The sequence below is a fragment of the Callospermophilus lateralis genome, chromosome 7, assembly GCF_048772815.1.
Source record: "Callospermophilus lateralis isolate mCalLat2 chromosome 7, mCalLat2.hap1, whole genome shotgun sequence".
Taxonomy (NCBI): Eukaryota; Metazoa; Chordata; class Mammalia; order Rodentia; family Sciuridae; genus Callospermophilus; species Callospermophilus lateralis.
The window spans coordinates 102,279,572-102,294,130 of record NC_135311.1 but is presented as its reverse complement, the minus strand read 5'-3'; the positions used below and the strand labels follow the sequence as shown (position 1 = coordinate 102,294,130).

The window sequence follows — 14,559 nt, the reverse complement described above, 5'->3', positions numbered from 1 at the left end:
TATGCCCTTTGGCCTCTCTTCATCTTTCTCTGTTTTGCTTTTGTGGTGTTTGCCAGATCTTTTGTCATTTCAGCTCAGTGTACTTGAGTATGCACCTCTAAAAAAGTATGAATATTTTCTCAGGTAACAACAGTGCCACTTTCTTGCTTAACAAAATTAGCAATAATTCCTGAATATAATTTAATTTCTGGTATTTTTATTTATCTCAAAGTAATTGGTTTTTTATGATGGAATCACATATCACATTTGGTGGTTCAGACTCAGTCCTTAACCCTACCCACCTTTTTTTTTTTTTTTAGTTGTAGTTGGACATAATACCTTTATTTTTTTAAATGTTTTTTCAGTTTTTGATGGACCTTTATTTTATTTATGTATATGTGGTACTGAGAATAGAACCCAGTGCCTCACACATGCTAGGCAAGCATTCTGCTACTGAGCTACAACCCCCACCCACCTTTTGTTTTATTTATTTATTTTTATGTGATGCTGAGGATTGAACCGAGCACCTTGCACGTGCTAGGCGAGCACTCTACCACTGAGCCACAACCGCAGCCCCCTACCTACCTTTTTTAAATGTTGAAGAAACTGTGTCTGTTATCTTGTAGATTGTCCCACATTCTGAATTTGTCTCTATTTCTTCATACTATAATTTAATTTAACTTTTTTTTAAGTACCAGGGATTGAACCCACAAGTATTTAACCACTGAGCCACATCCCCAGCCCTTTTATTTATTTATTTATTTTTGAGACAGGGTCTTGCTAAGTGGCTTAAGGCCTCAGCCTCCTGAGTTGCTGGGGTCACATAACTTGTACCACCACACCTGGTTCTTATTCTTTTTAAGAATCTATTGATGATGCCTCTAGTTTATGACTTACTCTGTCAACAAGACTGATTCTCTTCACTAATGAAACCAGCCTTTGTGAAAACCGTCTCATTTACACAAGACCCTTCACATCCTTAGGTATGTAAGTGACTATCAGTGCCACACGTGAGACCATTAGTTCTGTGCTTTTCAGAAATAGATACAACTACCTCTCCTTTGTTTTTTCTCCTCCTTTTCCAGGTCACACTGTGAACAAGATGCGTAAACACGCAGATTCAGAGGTGGCTTCTCTTGCCAAAGAAGTTTACACTGAGTGGAAAACCTTCATTGAAAAACATTCGGATAGACCTTCTATTGAAGTTCGAAGTGATCCCAAAACTGAGTCACTTAGGAAAAATGCCCAGAAATTACTCTCAGAAGCCTTGGAATTAAAGGTAAAGTTCTAATTGGATTGTGATTGCTAGGAGCTCTTGCTTAAATAAGCCCCAAGTTTTCATGAGTCTTCATAGACTTAATGCTGTGACCTTGTTCTAACAGATAACTCTTTAAGGATTCTAGATTTATAAGCATTCTGGGAAATAGTGTTGTAAGAGTGTGGGCTTTGGAATTAGCAAGACCTAGGTTGAAACCCTGGGTGTCATACTTCGAGTCATGATGCCTTAGGCAAATTTCTTAACATTTCTGAAACTTGCTTTCTTTTTCTAAAAAAAGAGAATTACAATTCCTACCACTGACATGGTTATTGGGAAAGTTAAATGAACCATTTATACAAAGGAATAGTAGCTAGTGCCTGCTGATTACAAGTCATTTAATGAATATTGGTTCCTTCCCATTTAAAATTCTTTCCCTTCCCAGTGAAGTAAAAATTCTGAGATGGCCTGTGTTTTGGAATATCAATGACAAAAGAAAGAGCTGTCTACTGAGTTGGGGGCGGGTGGCACACACTTGTAATTCGATTGGCTCGGGTGACTGAGACAGGAGAATCACGAGTTCAAAGCAGCCTCAGCAATTTAGTGAGGCCCTAAGCAACTTAGCAAGACCCTGTCTCTAAATAGAATATAAAAAAAAAGCTGGGGATGTGGCTCAGTGGTTAAACACCCCTGGTTCAATCCCTGATACAAAACAAAACAAAAAAAAGTTGTCTGTTGAGAAAACTCTGCTCTCCCATTTTTGTTATCCCCCTACTTTAAATTCTAAGGCATAAAATCAATTGCATAAATATATTCCCTATCATCTTCATAGCCAGAAGTTGAGATGATATTAGTGGTTTGAAGTATATATGCTGGAATAATTTTGCTCATTAATAACGGTATTAATCACCACCAAACAACAAATCTTGCAAGCTAATTAATACTCTGGAAAATCAGATATATAACATTGTTATGATTTGAATCAGAAACATCCTTCAAATTCTGATGTGTTGAATTCAGGCTTGGGTACCCAGTGCAGCAATGTTTAGAGGTGGAGTATTTGGGAAGTGGTTGGATCATGAGGACTCTGATTTCTTCAATGGATTAATCCATTGATGGATTCATAATTAAATAGAGTTCTAGGAGATGGTAGACACTGTAGAAGGTGGGGCCTAGTGGGAGGAAGTAGGTCACTAGAAGCATGTCCCGGAAAGGTATATCTTATCCCTGGCTTCTTCTTTGGACTTTGTTTCCTGGCTGCCATGAGGTGAGCTGCTTTGCTCTTCTCACCATTCTGCCCTGATGCTGTGCTTCATCCCAAGCCCAGAAACAGTGGAGCCACCTAACCATGGACTGAAACCTTTGAAACTATGAGCCAAAATAAAGATTTCTCCTCCAAGTTGATTTTGTCAGGTGTTTTTTCACAGTGACAGAAAGCTAAATAAGCAAAAACATCTATATTTTTTTCTCTTCCCAGGATATCCCAGGCTCTCCTTATTAAAATATCCTTAAAGAACAATTTAATTATTTTTAATAAAGGAAGGAATTTAGAAGTCTCGCTGAGTGTTAGATCTGTTACTACATTCTCAAAAAAAAAAAAAAATTCTTTTTAACCTTACCACTTCTATCTGAATTTTTATCTACAAAAGAAGAGTAGGTGGACTTGTGATATATTGTTTACTTTTTGAAAAGAAGATTTTAGTTAAAAAAAAAAAAAACTTAGAATAGAAAATGAGAAAACTATAGAAAGCAGGGAAAAATCTCCATTGAACCTACCACCCAGGCATAATCTTAACATTTTGGTGCATTTCCTTTTTCAGAAAAATTATTATAGCTTTTTAAATTAATGCTGGGCAAATTATTATTAGAGCAAATTATATGCCAAACATTCTGTAAGATTTTTATTGATTATTTAAATAACATTGCATAAAATTGACATGATTATTTACATTTGGGCTTTCTCTTCAATCTTGATCAATTTTAATTAACGTCATTTTATATATCCTTTTCTATATATCTTCATTTTTTCATGTTTATAATTTTTAATGTCTATCTGATGGTGCAGGGAATTGCTATTTAGTAAGTTTGCTTAACTTCTTTTAAATGAAGCTTCAGTATGAATATTGGAAGAGAGAAAAACATATGTAGGTTATAAGTAACTTTCCAGAGTATCGATTAGCCAACAGACGTGCTATTTTAAATAAAATTCATTTTTTAAATAAGCCAAAATTATTGTAGAAACATACAGTGTGGGTATATAATATGTAGTTAATGTGGTGGTAAATACCAGTTCCCTGTGGTATCTTTTTAAGTAAATGATAATAACGAAGCTATGCTTGTAAGGATTAATGAGCAGTTTGCCTGCTATATTAAACTCCATAATAATTATCCTTTTAGTTTATCCATTAATTATCCTTTAAATGGCACATCAAGTGGTAAGCACTCAAGTGTTACAAAGCAAAGTTAAAAAAGTGATACATTCGTTAGTGCTTTCCATCGTAATTGGAAAAAATATCAGATTAAGCATAGCTGAATGGTTTTGTTCCCAAAGAGTAAATTTTAAAAATTAAAAGTATGCATCTTACTGTCTTCCTTGGGCAAAAGAAAAAAAAATCAATCTGTTTTTCTTGCATAAATAGCATTTGATGGTATTTTTGTTGGTTTGGGATGTAAGAAAATGTAAATACAAACACTTTTTCGTAGGGTTAACCCTAGCACCTATCATGATGAGACATTTCCATATTAGGGTAAATCAATGAACCATCTAATCCAGTATCTGGTCTTTGACAGTAATCAATGTGGAGTGCATTCAAATCAGACACTAGGCAATAGTAGTAAAACCGTTGGGTAAGTTATTGGCCCAGTGACTGAAAAGCTTTTACAATTTGATCCTAGCATGTGTTTTTGTAAATACCAAATCTACTCATTATATTCTTTGTAGAAAAAGATGTTTCCATGTTGTTTCAGTTATATCCTTTAATAGTGAAAGTCAGAAATGAAGAATATACACACAGCCAAAAGATTCATCTCTTTACTACCCTACAGATCTTGCTTTCTAGATTCATGGATTATTTTCTTGTTCTTGGAATAATGGAATAGATGAATAAAAACTCCATCGTTCAAATCCAAGCTCTATTCCCCTTTACTATCTCCCTTCCGGATCTTCTTTGTTCTTCTCCGTCTTTTAGATCTTTCCTCATATGAACATCCCCTGTGGTGTCATTCTCTTACTTCCCCTTCCTCATTATCCACTCTCCTTCCTACCTCACGTCCTGTGATCATTTTCCTATTATGTCATTAAAAAAAATGAACCTGATTCTCAAAGTGAGCCTGTATCATTAAGAGTTATGAAACACTGGCTGGTTGGCTCAGTTGGCTGTCAGATGGTGCTAATGAGATCCAGGTCAGGGGTACATTCTCGTATGGGACTGTTGGTTTTTTTCTTTGTTTAATGGCTTCAGGCTGCACCCTTGGCTTTGACCAGCTCTCTCATAAATGTATTCAAGTGGTCAAAAAGAAGTGTGGGTTGATACGCACAAATCCAATCACGCTATCAGAAAACCCACACAAAGTTTGCTTCTTGTGGATGTTCGATTCATTGAATGTTTAGTGGGATTCTACTAGGTGTCAGGGGAAAATACAAATATAAATGAGCTGAAGTCCCTCTCCTAGGAAAGCTTGCTATCTCCTGGGCTGGGGTTCCATTCCCAGTAACAGAGAGAGAGAGAGAGAGAGAGAGAGAGCGCGAGCGCGCGCGCAAGAGAGCGAGCTAGCTTAATATCTTTTGAATGAGAGCCTGTAAATAACAAACAGAAACATGAGGCAGTCTGAAGTAGTGGTGTAAACCCAGCAAGGAGTATAGACACACAAAGTATGGAAATGTTAACTCTGGTGTAGGAATTTGGGGAGGATTTTGCTAACTAGAAAACACATAATAAAAAGACATTCATCTGCTATCATGATGTTATTGAGAGGGCAGGAGAGGAGATAGGTGTACAAGGGGAGTAAGCACATTCATTTAACAAATATTTATTGAGCACTTCCTATGGTTAACAAAGGAAGAAGACCTTGTTTCCTTGCATTTATAGAGCTTACAGATGTGGCAAACATCATAATTGATGATGGCACCATTTCCCACCAGATCTATTCCCTGGTGAAGAAGAGCCCTAGGTGGTCATGTTTTATATCTTCCCCCAGCTAGAGCCAGTTTGCCCAGGATTAGACAACTGAATTACACACGCTCCACACACAGACACAAATAGATAAGGAAGGCACGTCAGATTCTCTGTCTCCGAGAAACGGGAACTAGGAAATACCAAGAAAACATCAGTGCAAGTATTGAAACAGAAGGGATGTTGGAGGAGTTATGAGGAAGCAGAAGGTGTGGGTAGAGATGTGTAGCATAAGAGGAGAGAACCAGGCGGTTAAAATTGGTAGTGAGTAAGGCCCAGGGAGAGGAGCAAAAATGTGTGAGAGAGACCAGGCAGAGGATGAGAGAGAGAAATTTTGCTAAATACAGCAAATCGCTAGATCTCTTCTAGGGTTTCTGTTCCCATTCCCATTTCCACAGATGTATCTCATAGCAAAATCTCTTTTTCTCAGGGTCTCAGTGAAACTGATCCTTTCATCCAAAAGGATTTACTTACCTAAAGCACCAAGTTAGGACCCATTGGAAAGGGCTTATCAACTTGGGCAAGTTTGGATTACCCAAGGCTGTTACAAGATAAGCCTTCTTCACTTTGTGCAGTGAATTTCTTAAACACAATGGTGCAGGACGAATTATTTTCCTTTATGACTTATATTTTAATATCACAAACATTTTTTTTTCTGCATTTCTTCATTTCATTGTCCCTCATTTAGCAAGAAGCATGCATGAGAATTGTTAGTTGCTACCTATTCCCATCACACCGCAGGCCTAGCTCCTATCAAGCTGCGCCAGGCACTCTCTGTACATTCCATCTCCTTTCTAGGCTGTGGCTTCCTAGAGGGGAGGGGTCAGATCTTTTATGTGCTGTATCTCCAAGAACCAGCCAGACTCAGAGTACCAACTCTTTTTGCTGGATTAAGATATATGAGCAGCCAGTTATGTGAATTCCAAGGCACTCTCAGATTTGGGTTTGTTTTTTTATAATAGCACAATTTGATGAAATGGCTATGACTTTCTTTTATAAACACACAGACCCTTCTTCCCTTATAAGCATGCCCCTTTTTTAAAGAAAGATTTTCTTACTTGTTAAACTAAGTGAATCTCTAAATATTTGGTGAGTAACCAGCCTCATACTAGAACAGGAGCCTCTCAGGAAAATGCTATGGGTCAAATGCTGGGCAGCTAGGCAGCCACCTTGCCAGCCTCCCAACGTAGTCTGGTACCAAGGCTGCCTCAGGCCATGGACTCACTAGTGCATCGTCTACTCAGGAACCCTTGACTTGAAAAACTTGGGCACTGTGGGTTCTAGAGAGCCATGGTGGCAAGTCCACTCCCTCCAGCCCAGACCTAGAAGGTAATCAGCCAGCCACTGGGACCACAGGCTTTCATGAACATCTTTTGCCTACTAGACCTTGGCTTATGTCTGGGCCTGACAGCATTCATATTCTGTCTCACTCTCTTTTTCTCTCAGTCCTATTCTGCTCCCTGTTTGGTTCTTGTATCTTCAGAGTTTCTTTTTCTTCCGTCTGTGTCTGTCTCGCATGTTAGGCCATGTTATCAAATATCAGATAGGACTTTTTTTTGGTGTTCTCTTTCTTTGTTTTTCCTTTTGTGTGTATGATGTGTGTGTGTGTGTGTGTGTGTGTGTGTGTGTGTGTGTTTCACTGGGGATTGAACCCAGGACCTCACACATGTTAGGCAAGCACTCTACCACTGAGCTACACCTCCAGCCTTAAAAAAAAAAAAATATATATATATATATATATATATGTATATATATACACACACACACACACACACACACACACACACATATTTTCGTTGTAAATGGACACAATACCTTTAGTTTGTTTATTTATTTTTATGTAGTGCTGAGGATCAACCTCAGTGCCTCATACATGCGAGGCAAGTGCTCTGCCACTGAGCCACAACCCCTCCATCCCTTTTTTTTAAAAATTATTTTAGTTGTAGTTGGACACAATACTTTTATTTATTTATTTTTATGTGGTGCTGAGGATTGAACCCAGGCCTCTCACATGCTAGGCGAGTGCTCTACCACTAAGCCACAACCCCAGCCCCTCAGCCTTTTTATTTGATTTTGAGATAGGATCGCACTAATTTGACCAGGATGGCCTTAAGCTTGCAATCCTCCTGCCTCAACCCCCTAAGTAGCTGGGATTACAGGTGTGTGCCACCTTTTTCCTTTTTATGCTTTTTACATAAAGTATAGGATATACAGAACAGTGTGTGTCCGGCTCACTGAACTGATCACAAAGCAAACACCCACTTTACCTGGCCAGATCCTAGAATCCTTCAGTTTAGGAAAAACATCATTTCCTCCTGAAGCCAGGTGCTGCCCTTCTGAGTGAGGTGACTTCCCTGTGGCTGTGCTCCTCGGCATTCATTCCCACCCCCTTTCCTAGCACTCAGTGCCCTAATGATCCCCGTTCACCACCTGTTTCTCTTATTGCCTTTTCTCCTCATGGCCATAAAAGCTGTGCCTACCCCAGTCACTGCTGTTCCTCAATCCAAGCACAGAGCCTGGCACGTCATAGATGCTGAATAAATATTCAAATAAATGTCTAGCAGGAAGGGAAGGAATAAAGGGGAAAGAGGGAGTAAGAAAATTTTGTTCCTCTTTTCAAAGAACTTACTACCAGGGGAGACAAACTCAAAATATAGATTATTATGACATTATGATAATGACCAAGGGAAGCTCAGGACATAGTGGTAGCCTGAAGAACTTTCAGTCCTTTGTGCTAGGGTTTTTGTTGGTTTCTCCGTGGGTGTATGTTTGCCTAAGCTTTGACGTACAAACACGAGTGTTTCCTGAGGAAAGGTGTGTCTTCTAAGGGAACGTGCGCTGGTGCCGTGGCATAGAGGAGCATGAAAACAGCTAGAGCGCTTAGGCCGGGGACGGCGGAGAGGGAAATGGGCTGGGGGTCTCTGACCAGCAGCCTGACCTGGCTTGGATCCAGACCATGTGGACATAATTCCAGACCTGGTCTGCTTTGATTAGGTCTGTGACCTCAGGGTGGCCTGAGTATGAGCCAGACCACCCCAGAATTGCTCCAGGTCCCATCGCCTAGGCCTGTTCTGCTTAATTGAATCTGCATGGGTCTCAGAATGCTGAGGGGGCCGCTGGGTGCCAAAAGGGGAGGACCGTGAACTTTGCAGTCAAGGTCTAGGGCAGAGTTCCAGCTCTGTCTCTCAGTAGCTGTACAGTCTTGATCTTTTACCTTTGAACCTGTTTCCTTATCTATAGAATGAGCATTAGATGGGAAAAGTGATTTATAAACTGCCTCATGCACATTTTTGGATCCAGATCCAGTGTTTCTAAAATGCTGTAAGGGGTTAAAAGGCCCTTTAAAAACAAAAAGAAGCATGAACTGCTCCACTGATTTATTATCCTTGGACTTCGTTTCCTGGTTGGTGAAGTACAGGGCCCAGTACCCGTTGCTTAGTTCAAGCCAGTTTCCTGTTATAATGGCAAATATTACCACCCGGCAGGGGTTGTGAATGAGGTCCCTGTCACAAAGCACATGGCCTTGTTCCTTAATTGCCAGGGTGGAATTAATTTGCTCTTCCTGTTTCTCTTGTGACAGGAAGTAGATGTCCTTGAATTTCAGTTGATTAATGGAGGCCTCGAGCAGAGTGCTGCAGCCTCTCTTACTTTTAATCCTTATGCAATGCAAGGCCCTAATTTGATAATTTTGCTGTTTTTTAGATGGATCACCTACTGGTTGAAAATATTGAGCGGGAAACGTTTCATCTCTGCTCCCGCCTCATTAACGGGCCATACCGGCGGACGGTGAGAGCTCTGGTCTTCACATTAAAGCACCGAGCTGAAATCCGGGAGCAGGTGAAGAACGGCTCGCTGCCCGTCGGCACGTTTGTACAGACCCACAAAAAGTGACCCGAGGACGGTTCCAACCCTGGGCTGGGCAGAGAGGAAAATGGGCCTCTCTCTGCCATTCAAAGACTCTTTTGAGTCTGGGTGATGGCTGGTGCTGGCTGTGCTAAATTTTCCCATGGTGCCATTCCTTCAGACAGAGGATGTGGGGAGCCCTGGGAGACAGGCCTGCGGGAACCTGCTTCATTAGCCACCGCGCGCTGGTGCTGCCTAACAGGATGCACGCAGGCTGTCACTAGGAAGCGCCATACGATTGCCATCACCCAACACAGTGAAAGGGTGACGGATTTCACTGTGAGCATGCCAAGGACACCTCTAAACTTCCCCCATGTCAGGCAGATGAAGTTAACACTTTATTTCGCCACCCTGCAGGTAACTGAAACTCAATTACCGCTGCTGCTCACTCGGTTCCATCCCCCTGAGTTTAGACAGCTCCGGTGCCTCTCAGAACTCCCTGTCTGTTCTCTTTGCTCTACCCCAGGGGTGAGCCTGCCAGAGCCCGCCGACCAGCCCTGCTTTCCAGAGCTCACTTATCTGAACGGTTCAGCTCTCCCTGGAAGACCTTCTGTGTGGGTCTCCGGAGCCCCCATGCTGAGGCCTCTAATGAGCAACTGGCCCGAAGCCTCCCCACACCTCGGGGTTTATTTGAATACGCTGGCTCTGGTTTAGGGCTCTGTAGAACATACATAATGAAATTTCTTCTGCAATGAATTACTGTGGTAAGAAAAAAATGCATATTTTTTAAAAAGTGAAATACCTCTGTACAGGCCTGATCAAAGAATGATGTAAATGATATTTGCCTTTTTTAAAGTACTATTAAACTGAGACTTGTGTTCTAAAACAAAAGGTGTGGTTTCCTCACTGAAAAGTGTTCTGGGTTGCGAAGGGGTACAGTTGGTAAAATTAAAGAATGGCAGGACGAGAATTTGAGAGAAGGAATAAGACCCAAGGAAAGCTTTTCAGACTAGGGGAGACAGGTGCATGTCTGCAGTCTGAAAAGAAGGACCCAATTACAAGGGGGAGATTTAAAATTAAAGAAAAAAGGGATGGGTTAGAAAGCGAGGACGGAAGGAAGGGCTAATGTCTACCCTGGCGCTTTTCCTTAGAGGATTTATTGACATGCATCTTTATATATATGGTCTTTGAAAACCCTGTTAATTCCGTGGTTTGGTAGGTATTGTTCCAATCTTTTAGATTTGTTCACTACTGAGCAACGTTTACCTGGTGCCCATTCCATGGGGCATGCTGGATACCTAGCAGTGGCCGCAGTGAGACCTTGAGGCTCAGAGCACAATATGCTGTTCAGTTGCCACTGCTAGTCACTGCTGGAGCTAGAATAATAACTGAGCACTTACTGTGTGCCTGGGACTGTGGTAGCATTTTACAAAAAGAAAATACCCAATTAAAGATGAGAAAGGTGAGGCTCTGAAAAGGGCAGTAACTTACTCGGGGTCACAGACAATGAATGACAGATCTTGGGCTGCTTGATGGTATATAGTATATAGTCTCTGGTTGATTCCATCAGCTCTCATATTTTCAAGCTTCATTTAGATGCCAATGACATTCCAGTTTGTATTTGCAGCCCACACCTGTGCCCTGTTTTCAGCAGTATCTCCTAGATATTCCGTGGACATCTGTGATGTTGAAACCCATCAGTGGATCCCTGTTACCTTCTGGATAAAGTACAGCACCTTCATGCTGGTGTGCAAGGCCACCTGTGATCTGGCCCCGTTTTCCTCTCCTTTCTCACTTCCTTCCATTTTCACCAGACTGCTTGTAGTTCTTCCACATCGTATTTCTTTTTTTTTTTTTTAATATTTATTTTTTAGCTTTAGGTGGACACAATATCTTTATTTTATTTTTATGTGGTGCTGAGGATCGAACCCAGTGCCTCATGCATGCCAGGCGAGTGTGCTACCACTTGAGCCACATCCCCAGCCCCTCCACATTTCTTAAAGCAACTGAGCATTCCCTTCCTAGAGTGCTGCTCCCCGCCTAATTCCTTTCTTGCCCTCACCACAGTACCCTGTCTACTCTTCTAGACATATCCATGTGTTCTGTCATTATGTCAGTTCTGTCTCCCCACTCTATTGTAACCTCCCTGACATCAGAGATCCCGTCTCACTGGGTATCTTCAGTGCCTGGAACAGTGCGTGGCCATAGTAGTAGCCATAAATATTTGTGGATGTCCAGATGTCTGTACTCTTCATGGTTCCCCCTTCCTCTGTTATCCACAGAGTAGCCAAAACGAGTCTCTTAAAATGTAAGACAAATGATCTCTTCTTTGCTTAAAACCTCCCAGTGACTTCCATTTCTCTTGGTGTAAAATCCCTTACCATAGGGCTGGGGACATAGCTTAGTTGGTAGAGTGCTTGCCTTGTCATGCACAAAGCCCTGAGTTTAATCCCTAGCATCACCAAAAAAAATCCTTACCATATCCTACAAGGCCCAGTGTGATCTGGCCTCTGACTGCCTCTGACCTCATTTCCTGTTTTGCTCTCCCTCATGCTTCTGTGGTCCCATTGGCTCCCTTGCTGCCTTGCACCTACCTACTAAGCATGCTTCTGTCTCAGGCCTTTGCACTCACTGTTCTGATAGCAGTACTTGTTCCTTAGATGTCTACATGTTCCTGTCCTTACTTTGATCAAGTCTCTTTCCCTTATCAGAAAAGCCTTCACTGACTTCCCTGAGTAATATTCCCTCCCAAATATTCTATAATACTCTACTCTGCTTTCTTTTTCTGCAGAGCATTTCATATCCCTTGACACAATTCTTTATTTCTTTATTGTCTTTCTCCTGCTTCAACAATCTAAGCTTCAGGAAAGCAGAGGCTTTGTTCTGTTCCCTGCTGCATCTCCAGCACCTGGAACAGAGACTGGCACAAGCTAGATCTCCTTAGCCATTATTGCCTAGTTGAGTGAGTGGCTGTGGATGGAGAGGAGAAGCATCTAATTCAACCAGGAAATACTTCCTGGAGGAGATGATACTTCTGTGCATTTTAAAGGGCAGAAATCAATTGGGTAGTTGAAGTGTATGCCTACAGAGAAGACAGTAAGGAAAAACCCAAAAATGGAGATTTCTGGAAGATGATTTGGGCTGGGTATGGTGGTACACACCTGTAATCTCAGCAGCTCAGGAGGCTGAGGCAGGAGGATCACAATTTCGAGGCTAGCCTCAGCAACTTAGTGAGGCCCTAGGCAAATTAGTCCTACCCTATCTCAAAAAGTAAAAAGGGCTAAGGAGGTGGCCCAATGGTTAAGTGCCCCTGGGTTCAATTGATACTCCACGCCCCCAAAAATGATTTGTATGGCTGGAGTGGGGGACACATGCAGGAGAGTTGCTGGAGATGAGGCAGGAGAGAAAGGCAAGAATCAGGACCATATTTGGAGTGTCCTGAAAATCAGGTGAAGGCCTTTGACTGATTCCCAGCAGGAACTGGTCGTTTTTGTGTTATAGAAGCTGGGGCAGGGAGAGTGAGTGGATGTAGGAAGCTTCATTTATAAACAACCAAAGAGTTCTGCTAACTTGGGAACCCAGAGTAAGTTGAAAACACTGCTTTCTGGCTGAAAGGCTTCAGTAGTGATAGTTGGAAAGTAAAATGATTGCAGAGATGTGCTTTGGAGATTTGGAAAGCGGGCTGTGTTATTTGTGGCTGTTTTCTCCTTGATGCATGTGCAGAATTTCCATGAACGCTAATGGAGCTATTCTGAGCACTTGCAGAAGGGAAGGAGGCTTGCAGACACCCATCCACACTTGCCCGCCCACCAAGAAGCACTCTGGGCTCTAGTCTGTTAAAAATGAAAGGGTTGCTCCTGGAATGGAGTGAGAAAAGTTCCTGGCACCTCTGAGTTACCTGTGAGTTTCGGCGCACGTGTGCCTTTCAGCCCTTTCAGTCACTTAGGAAATTTGTAAGCAGCATCCGTCTACACCAGCGGCTTGTTGATCCTCTTCTCATGCTGGTTAAATTGGAGTCCTGGTTCTTTGAGTTAGGGACAGAGTCTTTGTATTTTCACTCATTCACTCCACAAACAAAAGTTATTCCTCTCCTTTGTGCCAGGACTAGCCTGGCACTGGGGAAACAGCCGTAAATGAGATGTCATGTCCACCTTGAGGGGCTCTTAGTCTGGTGAGACAGACACAAGTAGATAATGATAGTAGAGCATATTGGGTGGTTAGACATTTATTTCAAATATGGAGACAATAGGGAAAGGAGTGATTAATGACTCAGAGGAAGAACATCTTCAGAGAAGAGCTCATCTTTGAACGAAGGCTGTGCAGAAGCACAAAGGTGTGAAACGTATGGCTGGCCTCTGAGGGCAGACAAGGGGCCGTGGTTAAGCCTAAGGGCTCAGGAATGAGTCGCGGTGAGAAATGGGCAAAAACAGTAACAAGGGCCTTGGAGGCCTCACCAAAGACGTTGGACCTTGGCCTCCAGACCGTGGAAGACCATGAGAAGTTTTTAAGGAGCTGAGTGACCTGATTAGATGTGTGTTTTAAAAAGATTTTTTTTTTAAATGTTCCTGCATAAACATATTTAAGAAAAATCTGAACATTTATTTTAAAAACTCAATATTTTTTTAAAAAGGAAAGAACACAGTAAATGAGTAAATGAGAGGTTTTTGTTTTTGTTTTAATTGAAGTTTAGAGTTGCCCAAACAGATACCATTAGAGTCCCGGGCTTGAAAAATGGCAGGAGGCTCAGATAACGCACTTACCGCGTCAGTGGGGAGAGAACAGGCAGCTGGCATTTTCTCATTTATACAATGTCGGGTTCTTAAACTTGTGCCTGTCAACCTTGGTTTTCTTTTGCAGCAGCCTCAGGCCTCACAGCCTCACTCTGAGCTTTGTAATGTGTTTTGGATGCGTTTATCACAGCCAGATGGGGCAAGGGCTCAGTTTGTTACTGCCCATTATTGCTATCAAAGGGAGTCCATCCAGAAAAACAAGGCTTTGGGAGCTTCCATTAGTTCAGTGACACTGCCTTGGTTTCAAAGGAGAGATGGTTTGATTGGATGACATTGTGTTCTCTTTTAAATTACCCAAAATGATACAATTGCTGTCAGGGATGGACAACCCATAAGCTGGGTATGTTGGTTTCAAGATCCTAGAAGACCAAGATGTCCAATCAAATGCTGTTTTTCATCTTGTTGAAGTCACTCATTCAGTGCATATTTGTTGAATTCCGTGCCAGGTACAGGGATCACAGGGATAATTGAGACAGTGTCTGGCCTCAAGTTCATGGTCTAGCAGAGGAGAGAGAAAATA

General features: G+C 41.8%; 1 protein-coding gene and 1 non-coding gene across 4 annotated transcripts in view; one reads left to right on the top strand and one right to left on the bottom strand.

The window, feature by feature from the left end:
* Tceanc2 (transcription elongation factor A N-terminal and central domain containing 2) overlaps nt 1-10,115 on the top strand; it is a 36,706-nt gene extending 26,591 nt beyond the window's left edge. For all 3 annotated transcript variants that reach the window (XM_076862683.2, XM_076862684.2, XM_076862685.2), the window contains exons 4-5: nt 1,065-1,258; nt 9,109-10,115. In XM_076862683.2, coding sequence (XP_076718798.1) covers nt 1,065-1,258; nt 9,109-9,297 — 383 coding nt within the window. In that variant the 3' untranslated portion in view covers nt 9,298-10,115. The remainder of the gene's footprint in view (nt 1-1,064; nt 1,259-9,108) is intronic.
* Trnaa-agc (transfer RNA alanine (anticodon AGC)) lies at nt 7,384-7,455 on the bottom strand. Its single transcript has one exon. It is a non-coding gene; the product is annotated as a tRNA-Ala (tRNA).
* Nucleotides 10,116-14,559: the final 4,444 nt, after the last annotated feature.